This window comes from Otolemur garnettii, unplaced genomic scaffold (assembly GCF_000181295.1).
Source record: "Otolemur garnettii isolate 467f Iridium unplaced genomic scaffold, OtoGar3 scaffold00004, whole genome shotgun sequence".
NCBI classification, from domain to species: Eukaryota; Metazoa; Chordata; class Mammalia; order Primates; family Galagidae; genus Otolemur; species Otolemur garnettii.
In genome coordinates this window covers 1,269,773-1,286,422 of record NW_003852399.1, presented here as the reverse complement: position 1 = coordinate 1,286,422, position 16,650 = coordinate 1,269,773, and the positions used below count along the sequence as shown (strand labels likewise).

Here is a 16,650-nt window from a genome sequence, read left to right as displayed (position 1 = left end):
TTTGTAAAATCAGGATTTTCTTTAAAAAATCGTTCTTAAAAACCATTCAGATACCCTGTAATGAAATGGGCACACATTCTAAAGATGTGGGCTCTAAATTAATGAGCTTTTACTCTTTTCATTTTTCTACTAGAGTTACAGAGTCACACTGGAAGCACACAGAATGACAAGCACATGTCAGACCTCCAAGGCGAGGGTTAAAAACCTCAAATAGCTATGGTTTTGATCTCTAACCTCTTTTATATTTTAATGACTCAATTTCTTTCTCCTTTTTTAATTTATGAAACAAGTTCCTTGTGAGAGTTTCCTCCGATTTCTGTTCAACTTGAAAGCAGGAGAGCTTTACCTGTCAAGGTCCTCAAATCTTAGGCAGAATAAGCACTGTGACATCCTTGTGATTCCAGAGGATTTGCCGAAAGAAGACGTCAAGGCTGTGATGCTTGCTGTTCTTTGAAGCACAAACGAGAGACTGCTATAAAAGACCTGGCTTTAATGGAGCCATACTCTGGGAACTAAGGCTTCTGATAGTTTGGGAGGTCTGGAGCAATGCAATATTCTGCTAATTTAGAAAAGCAACTTATTAATTTGTAGATCACTATGAAAGTTTTGAGACAGACTGTGTTATGGTCCATTATTTCATTTCCAAGAAACAGGCGACTTTTCTGATTCACTCGTGCAAGTTTCAAATTGCTTGGCTCATCCATGTTGCTAGGAGGGCTTCATTTGTTTCTGTCTGGGCGAATTTTACATTTCTTGATTTTTGTAAATCTAAAAACTTTTAAAATGGCCCACATACTATAAAGTACATGTCAGAATAGAGAAGCAACCATAATTTTGGAGGCAATCAGGTCTGGGTTTGAGTTTAGGCCCAGGCATCTACTAATAGAGCTGTGAGAAAGTATAACACCTTAGCCTGTCTGAGCCTCAACTTATCTCACCAAGTAGAGGGGAAATCACACCATCTTGGCTGTTAAAACTAATTGAAGCATGTATAACAAGTATCTGGTGCTCCACTTCCAAGTGGGAGACATCTCAGGCCTTTGGAATTCAACTTCTTAGGTTCAGATATGGCTCTAGCACTTAATGATCATGTGACTTTTAGATTTTTTCCCATTAAAAACAGAGATAAGCGTTATCCCTAATAAGAGTATTATAAATGTTAAAGGGGAAAACATTTGTAAAGAGCCTAGCATGGAGTGTGTGCTCAATAAACGTTAGCTACTATCTTTATAATTACTATTTCCCAAGTATCTCCTCTGATGGTGTCCACATAGCTGATACACAGTATTCTGCTAGTATCAATTTCCCTTCACGCATCCTCAAACTATGGGCCGTGGGCCACATGCGGCCTGCCAAGGACATTTATTTGGCCCACTGGGTGTTTTTGCTGACGCTGCCTGTCCTGCTTAGCAGCTGACTCATCCTAGGGCCCGCAGTTTAGCCCTCCAACAGTCTGAGGGACAGTGAACTGGCCCCCTGTTTAAAAAGTTTGAGGACCTCTGCTCTAGGGACTTAGGATATAGACACCAGCCTTGAAGAAAGCTCAGACCTGCCCACTGCTCAGATTTAACTGCTTTATCTATTAAAAGGATACTCAACTAGAATCAAGGAAGTGGTGAGAATTAGAGTTCAAACCACCCAAATTCTGACTGAGGTCCACAGCCAGTTCACAAACTTTACACATATTGCTCCCACTGGCTGCAGGTTTCCAGGTTCTATGTGCCCCCCCCGCCCCCAAATACTTCTTGTCTCTCTGTTTTATAAAACTGTCAAACAATGGTGAAGGAGCGTAGTGGTACTTGAGTCTGGCTGACCATTAGAATTATCTGGGAAGTGGCATTTGGGCTTCAACTCTGTATGAATTAAATCAGAACCTGTGGGGGTGGAACCAGATCATGCTAATGTCAGGGCTGAGATTCACTAGATTAATTTAGCCAACTACAAGCTCTTCTAATCATTTGTAATGGTTCATTCAGATGCAGGCAATGAGGGTTTTCATCTGGAATAAACCATACTGATACTGCTAATATGTACTCTTGGGATTTGAACAGTGAAAAGATGACCCTTCATTAGAATTCAGATATAGTAAAAATTCCTGCTGCATGTAATGTTTAGAAGAATAAACAACTTATAAGATGTAAACAGATAAATTTCTAAACTTACATTTGAATTTGGGAAGCCCTCAAAGATGCACCAATGTCTTCAATTCTGCATTTGCAACGTGACAGAAGCCTACAAGGTATACCACAGTAACCCTGAGATTTAGAAACAGTGCTGTTTCTTTCATATATCCCAAAAATGTTATTTGTACTGAAAAAACTGTTATTTCTTTTGCCAGTGAACATGACTGTGGAGAAGATTCGATACCACAGCCTTGGACCTGCATCTGCCTTCCCACCCCAACATCTTGCAATTTTGCCAGGCTGGAGTGTGGTGGCTATTACAGGCAGTTATTGTGCACTCTGGCCTTGAACTCCTGGCCTCAAGTGAACTTCCTGGCTCAGCTCCCCCAGATAGCTGAGACTCTAGGCATGCACCATCGTGCCCAGCTTGTGACTACATTTTGAATTTGATTCACAAAAGTTAACTTCTGGTCTTTTTTTTTTAAAGAGGAGGAGAGGTGAATTTTCATGTCACAAGGGCAGCATGGTGAGAAGCTGGCTGAGAAAATGAAGGAAAAAATGGCACCATCTGAACTGACAGAGGGATATGAAATAAAATTATAATTCGAATGGAGGAGAGGGCAAATCAAGTAGGGAACTACAATAATATTGTTCTGGAAATAATACTAGGTCACGTTCATTCTTGACCTTTGACTTTTTTTTTGGTATCCAGAATATACAGACAGCAGTAGCTTTCCAAAGTGTTACTGAAACCTCCAAACTCTTCAGAGGGAAGTGAAAGTGCTATCATTTCTATCCACCTTGCTTCTCCTTAGCTTTCCTGAACACACCATCCAGCTTCAGGATTTTGCACTGTCTCTTCCCTCTATTGCAGCAGTTCTCAACCTGTGGGTCGTGAACCCACTGCTCTACTGGGACTGCTCCTCACCTGCTTTTACTTTTAAATACCCAGAAAAGTGCTTCTTGTCCACACTAAAGTAGCTGCCCATTATTCTCCATCATAGCCTTCTGTTCACTTCTTTTAAGGCACCTGTCCTTCACTTGAGGGCAGGGGGCACTATTCATCACATCTTCTGAAGTACCTACATAGCCACATGCCTGGGGCTGGGTTTGGAATAAAAGCATTTTAATGAGCAAATTATGCCATTCATTAATTTAGAGATGGGTCACACTGTCACCAGATTGGAGTGCAGTGACATGATCATAGCTCACTGCAGTCTTGAACTCCTGGGCTCAAGCAATTCTCCTGCCTTAGCCTTCTAAGTAGCTGGCACTACAACTGATGCAAGACCTCACCTGGATAATATTTTAAAATACATTTTCTTAGAGATGAGGGTCCTGCTGTGTTGCTCGGAACGGTCTCGAACTTCTGGCCTCAAGTGATCTTCTTGACTCAGCCTCCCAGGATTAATGGTATGAGCCCCCCTCTTCAGCTATGCCCATTTTATATCTAAAAACCAAGGCTCCAAAGGCTTAGGTAACTTATTTAAGGCCCAATAGGTTGTTTGGGAATTTGAACCCAAGTGTAAGTGGCTCCAAAATTTGTCCTCTTACAACTCATAGTTTTGCTTTCTAATCTGTTAAAGGAAAGGAAAATATTCTCTTGGTGACAATGGGGAGTTCAGGACAGCCTTCGACTACCATAAAGGCCAATTACAAAAACAAGGTTATTGAGCACATTGCAAAGGGAGCAATCCAATCTGCAGGTCTCTTTGTGCTTCCTGAATGTACTTTCAGTGCATCTTTTTTTTAAAGCCCTGGCAGCTGAATGTTTTCTTCAGGGCTCTGGATAGGAGAAAAAACCAATAGTTCTTAGGAAATGTTCACAGATCCAAAGTGCCATGGACAGGGACAGACATATTAAATACTTGCTTTAGTGAAATGCCCTGGAAGGTGACAGAGCTGCTGTTAACCCCTAACAGGCAGCAATTAAACCTCTATGAGAGAACAGGTACCCCGTACCACCTTTGCAAATTAGACTGAGGAGTACAGAAAATAGCAATGTAAACAGTTTAAAATGGAAGTAGTAACATAATAGAGAACAAGCAATACCCATAATAGCTGACATTTATTGATCCCTAGTTCTGCCCCACTTCCTGTTCTAATTATTTATAATCAATGAACTAATTTAATCTTCACAACCACCTATGAAATAGGCACTATTAATAGCTCCTTTTTATTTAGATAGAAATCCTCAGTAGGGAGTCAGTGTCAGCACTGGAAATCAAACCCAGGCATCCAGCTCTGAGGTTCCAGATGCCGTGATCCTCCCTCAAGATGACACTAACCACTGCAGTCTTCAAATTTAAATATAATCCTAAGACTCCTTGTAATATCTTCATGAGGAGTACACCTCTTTCTCCTCTGTTCCTGGAACCCCTTACAGCAGTGGTTCTCAACATGTGGGTCATAACCCCTTTGTAACAATGAAAATACACCGTGGCATTAGGAAGGTTGAGAACTACTGCCTTACAGCTATCTCTACTCTAAGATGCCATGACTGATTCAAGGAGTGAAGGAGTGACAAGGTAAGAAGTCTCACTTTTTTCTTTTCTTTTTTTTTTAGAGACAGAGTCTCATTTTCTTGCCCTGGGTAGAGTGCTGGCAATCTCCAACTCCTGGGCTTAAGGCAATTGATTCTCTTGCCTTAGCCTCCCGTGTAGCTGGGACTACAGGCACCCGCCACAACACCCAGCTATTTTTTTTGTTGCAGTCTGGCTAGGGCCGGGTTTGAACCCGCCACCCTTAGTATATGGGGCTGGTGCCCTACCCACTGAGCCACAGGTGCCGCCGAGTCTCATTTCAAAGAACTATTATTCATGAAACTTTCAAAGACCTAACAACAATCTGGCCTGTGAGGAAAGGCCTATGATGCCATGCAGAGAGGCTTTGGGGCTTAAAAACTGGTCAAGCTGCTTATAAACTGCATGACCCTGGGTAAAGGATTTAATCTCTAGCCTCATTGATAAAATGCAGCTTCATTAAAAAAGTATTCACCGAAGGCTAACTACATGTTCAGGCAGAGTGTTAGGTACTGGGAATTTGACATGAGTAAGATGTGGTCTTCTGCCTCCTAGGAACTTCCAACTTGTGAGAAATGAAGACAGCAACACCCATCTTGAAGGGCTATCTTGCAGATTAAGTGTAGGGCATGTGCTAAGTGCTCAATAAATCGTAGTTTTCCTTTGTTTTTCAACCCAATATTTAGATAGTATGTGACCCTGAAGTCAATAAATTCAGGGACTAAGAATTTTTGAAGAGTATAGCTTCTGGGGCATTGCCCGTGGCTCAAAGGGGTAGGGCACTTGGCCCCATATGCCCGAGGTGGCAGGTTCAAACCCAGCCCTGGCCAAAAAGTGAAAAAAAAAAAAAAAAAAAGAGTATAGCTTCTTATACTTCTGAAATTAATCTTATAGGATTATTCCAATAAAGTAATACTTTGTAATTCTCATATTTTCTTTTTATTATAATTTGCTTTATCCATATCTATACTATGAGGCTTTTAGTCATAAAAACAATTCAAAGGTATACAAATCTCTTTATGATAATTTAGTGGCTTGATAGAAGTTTCTTTATTCTTAAATTGAGGCTTAGTAAAATATTTGTTGTAAGTTTGTTTGAATTAGAATTTTGAAATGAAAACATCTAATACTGTGTTTGAAACACACTGGATGGTCCTCTGCTGCCGTCATGAATACTGTTACTGTGACACAAATTCAGAGATTACCACTGAAGTGGTTCCTACAGTGCTGCATTACTTTGAACCGTGAATTAAAAAGAAAACAACTTAGGTCTTTTAACAGATACATAAAAAGCAATGCATTTGTGGATGAAAGCTTCGAAGAGTAGGCTATACATCTTCAGGTGTATGTAGAAATGCATTTCTCCCTAGAATGGTAAGCTAGGGAGATGAAGGGCCCTGCAGCAGATCTTGGTCTGGTGGTTAAGCCAGCAGACCTATACCACTAATCTAACCCCACACTTGGTTTTCTCATGAATCACTCTGATAAGTACAATCTGCAAATATGACACTGATTGGGTCCTTTAAGCCAAAAGAATTCTCCCTTTAGGGCTCCAAACAAAGGCCTCAAGTTTTCTGACAACAAGACTCTACTTGTTCAAAGATCACTGAATCCCTTTATGTTTTTCATGGAAAGCTGCTGGTCTTAATTTCAACCTAATTCTAAGTAATCGATGGTGTTTGCAAGGACAGGAAAAGCCAGCTAAAACTGGCTACAGGAAACTTTCTGTGGAGGCAGGAGCGTGATTACAAGTGAAAAAACCGGCAGCAAAGAAGTCTGGTCTAAAGCCAATGAATTGTAGGGAGCAGAATAAAATAACACAAATCACCAGAAGGGAATCAGAACTTAGCGGAGAAAACCATTGTTCCCTGGCTGCTCTGCTCTCATTGTTCCCTTTCCGGCTCTCAGGAAAGTTCCCATGTTTCTAGCAGGAGGGGCTGCTTGTCAACATATTTCAGTTTTGCCAAAAACATCCAATGAACTAACAATAATAGCAGTGATAACTATTAACAGTGCCTACACATGACGTGCTATCTCCTTGAATCCTCTTATGACTTTCCTGAGTTAAATACTTTCCCAAGGTCACAACAGTAGATGGAAAATCTGGGATTTGCAGTCAAATCTAACAGATGCCACAGTCCATTCTCTTAGCCATTAAACCATGTAGCCAATGTGATATATGTTGTTCATTAGACCCTTAACAGTGCATGTAAACAGTTGGCTTGGCCACAATAAAAAGGGAGACCAGGAGAAAAAAAAGGGACTGGGAAGATAATTTTTAATTTTTAGCAAATTGCTCAAGGTCATATAACTAGCAAGTAGTGCTGATTTACTTATCAATTATGATCTCTCATCACTCTCCACAGCCTTCCACAGATTCCTAAGAAAAGCTAACAGAACATGATAAGGCCACTATGTAAGTTGTCAAAATGCTTATCAAGGACTGTTACAGCCAGACAAAACTCAGGGAAAAGTTCACCAGCAGAAGGTAAAGAAAGTTAGGGTACACCTAGTAAACGCTGGACGATAAAAACTCCTGATCTAAATGGCCAGAAATTTTTACTCTAGCACATACAGCTAGACTAAATAAAAAACAGGTCAAAATTATGTAATGTCCCACCTGTGTATCTTTGATGCCTTGCCAGAACATGACAGAATGAAAGCTTAATAAAAGATGGTTGAATACATGAATGTGTTAGACAGCCTCAATCACAATTAGTAACTGGTCCAAATCTGTGGGCAGGATTTCTGGTATCACATTGGTGGCCAGCCAGAAATGGCACAATAGGTAAAAACTTCCACTGGGTTGTCTGAGGGAAACTGAAGACCACTGAGGAATCACCACAGGTATTCGGTTGGGGGCAAGAGATGGAGATGATAAAACTACTCAAGTTCCATAAAGGACAACAATCTTTAAGATGTATGCAATCACCTGCCTTGAAGGACTTGGCCACAGGTGCGTACTGAGCACCTTCCGAGTGTCAAGTTCTGCATGAGGGGCTGAAGACAGAAAGGAACAGGAAGGACCAATGCTAGCGGGGAGCTTAGAGTCTAGTAAGACAACGGGTTCTGCAGGAAGAGAGAGAGAAAAACAAGGCTGTACAGACTCATGTCAGACAAACCCAAGTTTGAATTTCCAATTATGCCAGTTACTAGACAAGTTATAGCTCTTCTTTGCGCTTCAGTTTTTTCATCTGTAAAAGGAAGGATATAATACTTCATGGGTTGTCAGGAAGATTAAATGAAATAAATTTTGTGAAGGTTAATCATACTTCCATTCTCCTTTGATAGAAAGAAATCTAAACTCAGCTATAAGTAATAAAAAACTGCCAGTGTAATAAATGCTCATCCCTCACTGATACTATCCTGTTAGCAATTAATTGCTTATGATAACTCAAGGACACCACTTGGCAAAGAATACTATATGTTAAGAATGAGCTTTGTCTCCAGGCTGAGGTTACTTGGCAAACCAGGAATATTTTAAGAGACTCTTGGCATATACTTTGCCAATCTCTGCATTTTTAAGAATGGACAATAACTTTTTGCTAGCTTTAAAAGGGCAAAACTTACTGCATACTTCTTCAGTGACAACCAAGATACAGTATTTATATATTTTTTTGGTTTCCTACATTATTTTGTCATGGAAAGAACATCCTTTGTCATCTTTGTAATTCAGAAAAATAGGCTATTCAGGACAACCAATATTTCTCTAAGGAGAAGATCATAAAATCAAATAATACTCATTTCCATTTGCGAGAACAACAACAAAAAAGTTTCTGGTGCCCCAGACCAGAATGATGTAGACAACACAAAGCAAGATAAGCCAATGCTCTTTTTTAATTTTTTTTTTTTTTTTGGTAAAAGACTATCCTAAACTCCCTGACCCAAATACATACCTTAAACACATTCGACCAGAATTTTACTGTTGGCGACATCACTTGATTTGCTTCTTGATGCTCGAGGCCAGAAAGCATAGCACAAGAGCAGCATAAATTAACAGACACACTTACCGTGGCATGGGAGATGGTCAGAATCCCATTCTTAACGGCACACTTCCTCCTCTGCCATACTTTCCGGATCCTAAGAAGGAAGTTAAACATAACTAGATATAGTAGCTGATTTACTCTGGGACATGCAATTATATAGTGTGGCACATAACAATAATGACAAAAACCCAAAAACATTAAGCCCCCCAGAGAGAATTCTGGGTGCCTTTTATTATCCCAGGTGAGAGGAAGGCATGGATGGTCATGATATCATTGTTTTTGATAGTGAAAAAAGGGTAAATAAAAACAATAAATATCTAATAGTAGGGGAATGAATAAATGAATTTTGGTTACCACCCTGATAAAAGTATTCCTCTCTGGGAGGGGGGCCCAGACCTCTATTAGGGGTGGTGTTAGCAAGGAGTTTTTAACCATATCTATGAATCTTTTATAAGAAAGCTGTTACTAACTAATTACTTCAATAATTAAAAATCAATACAGAGAAAGGAGCTTAAGGTCCAGGGCTCTAGAATGTATCAACACCATTTGGGGTAACTTGTACCCTTTCCCTTTCAGTGTCCTTTGAGAACAAAAATGATGCTTCAGAGAACTGTTTCTGATTCATTGAGCAAAATAAATAGCGGTCAAATCATTCAAAAGTAGTTGTGAATGAGTTGGCTGCTATTTATTTGAAAAATCTGATTTGATGATGCTGAATGATAGAAAAAGTCAAACAGAACTAATTTCGGCTTGGAAGAGTTTTTCTGTGTGTGAAGCTCCAGATACAGGAAGAGACATGTGTGCAGGCAGGTAAAAATGGAGTTGAGAGCACTTCCCATGGGCAGGGAACGGGGATCCCCTAGGCTGGGAGAGGGCTTCACAGGCCTTCTATTGCCATGGAAACAAATGACATTAGAAGAGACCATTGGAGCTGCCTAGTTATTTAAAACAATATCATCTTGTGTTTTTCTTTTGCTTCTTAAATTAGTCCTGTAAGCAAACTGCCACGATGCAATATAAGACAACTCTAAACAAAGATAAAATCCTATCTGCATTTGGTTAATGTGACCAACTCTCTGCAAGGAATTTTGCCTCCCAGATCACCTTCACAAAAGCTTTTTTTTTTTTTTTATTAAGAGACAGAGTCTCACTTTGTTGTCCTTTGGTAGAGTGCTGTCGCATTACAGCTCACAGCAACCTCCAGCTCTTGGGCTTAGGTGATCCTCTTGCCTCAGCCTCCCGAGTACCTGGGTGCCAACCACAATGCCCAGCTATTTATTTTGTTGTTGTTATTTGGCTGGGGGCTGGGGTTCAAATTTACCACCCTCGGTGTATGGGGCTGGCGCCCTACTGAGAGCCACAGCCGCCATCCCACAAAAGCCTTTTATACAGGTGAGGTATATCCCCATACACATTAAGCTAAAACCACTGTCTCCATTCTCTAGCAAAACATTTTTGAACGTTAAACAACCAATCTAACAATCAAACTATTCAGCCTTGAGGAATGACATTACGTGCTTTATGATTTTTAAGAGAGTGCTCTGTTGAGGTGAACTGGAAGGAAAAAAGCCTGCATGTCACAGAGACCAGTCCAGGAGAGATGGCAGCGGCTGATCCTACAGCAGAGAGCATAGAGGTAACAAGAAGTGCACTATCTTTAGAGTTAGAAGGAGAAGGGCTTTTGTCAGACTGGCTGTGATTTAAGAGGAAACAGTGGAGTCGAGGGTGACCCCCACAGGTGGGCAGTCTTATGGGCAAAAAAACTACAATGAATAAAAGCAAAGAGGTGGTTGGGTACGAGGTCAATGCGTGTTTGCCTCACATGCTGCTCTGTACCTTCCTTCCTAAGACTGCACATGATGCCACTTAGGGGCCAGAACAATTACCGCTTCTTCTAAAAGGAACAAATTAAATCTCAGACTTATTTGAAGAAAACCGGTATGTTTTAAAGGTCTGCAGCTGCACTGGCTGCATCATTAACCTTTTAATTGTGTTTTCCTATTTGAATGGCTGGAAAAAGTTCTTAGGTTACAACACTCAGTAAGTATGCTGATCCCACAGTGGGAAACGAGAGTGGGCTCATTCATACCCATCACTTTTCTTCAGCAGGTACCCCCTCTTTTCACTGCCATATTCCTTATTGCCTTGGAGCTGATGCATGCTGTATCCTCCTTGTCGGCTCTGTGAATCCTAGAAAAGAAGAACCATAAATTCACCAAAAAACTAGAGACAATTCTCAAATCCTTGACTCTACTCTGCCACTGAGCCTTTGCTAATTGGTCTGGGTCTAAGAGAATTATGGAACTTTAAGACCTGGAAGGTCCTTGCATTTATTTTTGAGGATAAAACAGGTGGGCAGACAATTGCCAGAGTCACAAAACAAGCCCAAGGCAGAGCTGGGACCTGGAGTCAAGGTCTCCTAGTTCAGAACCCAGGTCTACTCTGATCTGAGTTCACACAAACACAATGCACTGGTGTGACTCCAAGTACCTCATACCAGCAGCAGAGAAAAACTTGAGAAGCACCAGAAAAACTGAAGTGAACCACAAAACAAAGTCCATGCAACCTGAAGGCACTCTTCCCCAGGCTGCACCTTTTCTCCCTTTATAAATTCTGCTAGAATACATCCAAACAAAAGGGGAATCTTCTCAGTGAGGTATTAACAATTATCATAAATTGTCTTGCAACTAATGTTAACATACATAAAAAATATGTAAATTAATATGAACCACACTTTTAACCCTAAGAACATGGCTCTACAGCAGTGCAAAGTATATGATGCGGTGAAGGGGGTTACAAGGGCCAAACCAACAACACAGATGCAAATAAGCCTGATTTATCTCAGCTCTCTGCTGAGACCTAACCATAGCTTCTAAGGAATGTATGACTAGAAACAGTCATTATATCATGGAAATGTAAGAAATAAATGAGCAATGTTGAACTGCAGAATGACAACATGGGTTTTCAGACATAGGACAATTTTCACAGAAAGTATTGACTTACTCTCCTAGACTTCGATCAGGAAGGGCAAAAGCAACAAAGAAAAAAAGGCAGAACATGTGAAAATATAATTAATTTCATTGAAAATTTTATCGCCCATAATTTAAGTACTTTACATAACATGCAAAGAAAATTTCCTTGTAAAGATAGTAACAGACAACACATACAATACACAAATACATCAGTAGATTCATGATAAACTTTGGGGGATAGGACAATAAAATATCTCAGTATCTATCAGGTTTTATTTTGGGTCATGATGAAAGAGAACAGAAATGTAGCTGATTAGAAGAACATGAGGTATACATTTCACTAAAATAAAATGGTTGGCAAACTTCAAATACGTGTGGCGTGTGTGTAGGGAATCAATACTTCAGTGAAACTCAAAGTGAATTACTCAGAAAATCTTCTAAGGGTTGCAAATTGCGGGGGTTATCTGTTTTTCCCTTTAAGTGAAGAGAATTTCTTTTTTTTTTTTTTTTTTGAGACAGAGCCTCAAGCTGTCCCCCTGGGCAGAGTGCCGTGGCATTACAGCTCACAGCAACCTCCAGCTCCTGGGCTCAAGCGAGTCTCCTGCCTCCGCCTCCCAAGTAGCTGGGACCACAGGCGCCCGCCACAACACCCGGCCATTTTTTGGTTGCAGCCGTCATTGTTGTTTGGCGGGTCCGGGCTGGGGATTTGAACCCGCCACCTTAGGTGTACGTGGCTGGCGCCCTAGCCGGTTGAGCTATAGGCGTCGAGCCAAGTGAAGAGAATTTCATAAACATATCCAATTAATAAACAACACTTGAAATGTGAGGCTGATGTAAGAAGCTCAATCAATCACTGGTCATTGACTGATGACTTGTGTGCAAAATACCTTTAAGGCCAGGATGACTTGTTTCTGGTATTTTGGATCCTTTTGGGCCAAACAGTGTGTGTACAGTGATGCAAATCAATGTTAGTAATAGTTGAAAAAAAACTCTAGCACCTTTGTATCGCTATTCTACACACGAATTCTGTGTTTAAAAGCATGTCTTAAACACCTCCTAAAAGCCAGGTACTGGGGATCCTGAATACATAACCCCTGGCTTTGAGGTAGACATACTCTGATCACACTGTCCTGATCTTTCTTGTAGGGAACTGAGAGCTTACTGTACACTTTACCAGGCAAGTGAACACATACTCAAAAGGTTATAAACTTGAGTCTTCTTCTTAATTTGAGTAATTGTTTATAACAGGCTGGAGTCCCTTCATTTGAAATATAATACTAATCACCTGGGGTGAGGTGCGGGCTGGGATCTAGGAATTCTCTTGCGAGATTCCCCCAAATGTTTACTTTTAACCAGGGCCCACAATCCTGAATTCCACAGTATTATAATTTGGCTAAGTCCTCCCTGATAGGTATTTTCATGCTTTCTGGATGGACCGAGAGACTGTACTAAACATTAGGCAAGCAAAGAGAGCAGCTGCTCTCTAGCTGTACCTCTAAAGACTGTCCCCAGCCGGTAATAACAGTAGTATCAAGGTTATGGTTTTTGTGAAGGAAATAGTCATGTGTCTATATCCTAATAAAGAAAAATTAGGACAGAAAATCAGATTGGGTTGCAGGGAACTAAGGCATGAAACAAAACAAGGCAGGGATAAATAAAATGCAAAGAGCTGGCCTGGCACTCATAACACAGTGGTTAGGGCGCCGGCCACAGACACCGAGACTGGTGGGTTTGAACCCAGCGTGGACCTGTTAAACGACAACAGGAACAAAAAAATAGTCGGGCATTGTGGCGGGGGCCTGTAATTCCAGCTACTTGAGAGGTTGAGGCAAGAGAATAGCTTAAGCCCAGGAGTTTGAAGTTGCTGTGAGCCAGGGCACTCTACCAAGGGCGACATAGTGACACTGTCTCAAAAAAAAAAAAAAAAAAAAAATTAATCCGAAGAGCCTTCTGCTGTAATGCCATGAAACTGCATGAAAAATACTTAACTATGGATTTGGAGTCAGGGATCTCTGCCATATCTGTAACTTCCCAGAAACATTAAAAACAAAATCTCAAATCTCCTTGGAGATAAAAGAACAATCCTCTTCCTTCAGAAGCTAGTGAACTTCTCTTCATCTGCTCACATGGTTCCTAGGTCTGTCTGAATGCTTTAAAACTGTGTCTCTAAAGTCGTGACCTTTGCTAAACTTTAAAATAAAAGCCTAAGTTTTAAATAATAAAGTTTTTACCTTTCTTTAAAGAATGATTGAGATGCCAACAACTTATAAAAACTATAATATTCTATAAATTTATCATTAAAAATTACTGACATATATTTATTACTAGCCCACATAAACCTTAAATACTGAATAACAAATTCTTAGATTGAATGAGTCTTGCTTTACATCAGACAAATACGCTTTTAAAGGCGACTAAGGTGCCTCTGAATGCTATGCTTTGACCTCACTAAACTGAGCAGGCAGGAAGCAATATGTTTCAGAAGTCTAGCATCACTAATCTAAATTAACTGTTTTAAATTAACTATTAATGAGTTTCATGGCTTAATAAAGTCACAGCAATTATTATTTGTGCACTTTGAGAAATGATGGCCACTTCAGCTTATTAGGGCACTCTAAATAAATAAAAAGACGCTTTTCTTGGAATATGGGAAGGGGGTGGGAGAGAGGTGGTGAGGGGGGTGGATGGGGGGAGGGAGGGTGATTGGTGGGGCCACCTCTATGGTTTATCTTACAAGGATACAAGTGAATCTTTCTAAAAGCAGAGTATGAATGTCTTAACTCAATGACTGAGAGAATGACATGAAGGTTATGTTAATCAGTTTGATGAGAGTACTTCAAAATGTATATGAAAACAGCTCACTGTACCCCATGATTGCATTAATGTACATAGTTACGCTATAAGAAATAAAAAAACAAACAAACAAGAAAAAAACACAACTATAGTCCAGAAAGAAGGAAGGGTGATAAGGGAAAGGGGAAGGAGAGTGAGGGGTGGAGAGAGAGTGAGTGGAGGGAGGGTATTTGGTGGGATCTCACCTAATGTGCACAATGCAAGGGTATATTTCAAAATCCCTGAGAGTATATTATAAATGTCTTGCCACAAACAATAAGTGAGGTGATGGTTATGTTAATCAGTTTAAGCATTCCACATTGTATATCAAATTATCACATTGTACCCTATCAATCTATACTGTTATGATTTAATAAAAATAAAAAAAAGAGGCTTTTCTTTTTTGAGAAAGTAGATATTGGGCAATTATTAACATTAATAATAATTTAAAAATATATACACCCTAAGGAACAAAATAGTTTCTTAATTCCTTGACAACTATGAATTCAACTATGTACTGGGAAAGAGGAATGTAAACGAAAAACTCATTTGGGCAAAAATACAAAACTAACAAATGATGAACTTAAAACCTTGGGGAAATTCATGATGTGAGCCAAAAAATGTAAACTATAGAATGAAACTATGCTATTAGTTTTTAGTTTAATTTCTTATTCTCTATTAACAATATAGACTAATCACCTTTACTTTCTTACTTGAAAACGATCTTGATATATAAACTGCATCATTGAGTTAAATCTCAAATCTTTTTAAATTGCAAGGAATTACACACTCACTGATTTAATGGGATTATGAAAGTTTCTGGTATCCAATTTAAGATGAAATCCTTACTACAGGAGCTTCAACTTCCTTGTATGAAGTGTGAATGAAATAGACAAGAAATGCCTTCTGTTTCATCTTCCTTAATATTTACTGAGTGGTTTTGGGTGCCAGGCAATGTGCCAGGCACTGCCGAGGGAGAGAGATGAGGAAAACACAATCCGTCAAACTTGTGAACCACCCTGAGATGAGCCTGTAAGAGAGCCCATCAGTGGACTCAAACAAAAAGCTAGAATTTTCGCAGTAATTTAGTATATCATAATTATTTATAGATATCACTGTTAAAAATACTAATGGCCCTAAGAAGTAGTTATATAAGCAAACAGTTCCTGTGGGAGGTCAGGCTTTCTGAAGGATTAAGTGAATTAACTTTATAGAACATTTGCTGAAAGACAACACAAACTTAATTTGGTTTTGATAAGAAAAAAGTGAGTCAACAAAAATCCAGGGATCCTATTTACAACTCAAATTTTTGAAGTTTCCTTTTTTGCAGCCTAGTTAGAACCTGGATGAGGTGAGCGGGCTAAATGATTTGCTGGGAGCTTTTAATTTCTCAGGTAATCTTCTAGATTACTTTATTTTCTTTTCAAATAGTAGTGCCATGGCCAGAACTCTCTGGCAGATAGTTTCTTGTCCCACTTAATATAAGTCATTAAAAATCTTACTTTCTAAACATATTCTTCAATGAGTGACGATACGTAACATGAGAGGGACAGGTGTGCTGTGAAAAATCAATTTTTTTACTTGAAAACTCTTAGGACATGCTACTAATAAAAACTCATCATTAATTATTATAATTTGGAGTGGAGTTAAAATAAATTCATCATATACACACTCCTATGGCTTTCATGTAACTTTAGCTAGCATAAGCAGAATACATTAGTTTCTGTGCAAAACAAAAAGGGACTATAGTAGTCCCCCTTTTATTTTTTAAAAAAGCTCCTGTTTATAGGAAAGAGGTAATCCTTTGTGACAAAACAAAGGTAAGGAATGATTAAGTATGTTACAGCAGGTAGAAAACTTTGCAATTTCCTGGCTTGGCGCCTGTGGCTCAAGCGGCTAAGGCGCCAGCCACATACACCCAAGGTGGTGGGTTCGGATCTCCAGCCCGGGCCACCAAACAACAATGATGGCTGCAACCAAAAAATGGCCAGGCGTTGTGGCGGGCGCCTGTGGTCCCAGCTACTTGGGAGGCTGAGGCAGGAGACTCGCTTGAGCCCAGGAGTTGGAGGTTGCTGTGAGCGTGATGCCAGGGCACTCTACCCAGGGGGATAGCTTGAGGCTCCGTCTCAAAAAAAAAAAAAAAAATCTTTGCAATTTTCTCCTTGGACAGAAATCTACCCCCTCCCCCCACTTCTTTGGGTCTTTCCATTGCCCT

The 16,650-nt window shown here is 39.9% G+C and overlaps 1 protein-coding gene across 1 annotated transcript in view; it reads right to left on the bottom strand.

The window, feature by feature from the left end:
* ASAP1 (ArfGAP with SH3 domain, ankyrin repeat and PH domain 1) overlaps positions 1 to 16,650 on the bottom strand; it is a 345,855-nt gene that overhangs the window by 77,556 nt on the left and 251,649 nt on the right. Inside the window, exons 11-12 of the mRNA XM_003782341.2 lie at positions 10,721 to 10,821; positions 8,656 to 8,725 (exon numbers count right to left, since the gene is read on the bottom strand). Coding sequence (XP_003782389.1) covers positions 8,656 to 8,725; positions 10,721 to 10,821 — 171 coding nt within the window. The remainder of the gene's footprint in view (positions 1 to 8,655; positions 8,726 to 10,720; positions 10,822 to 16,650) is intronic.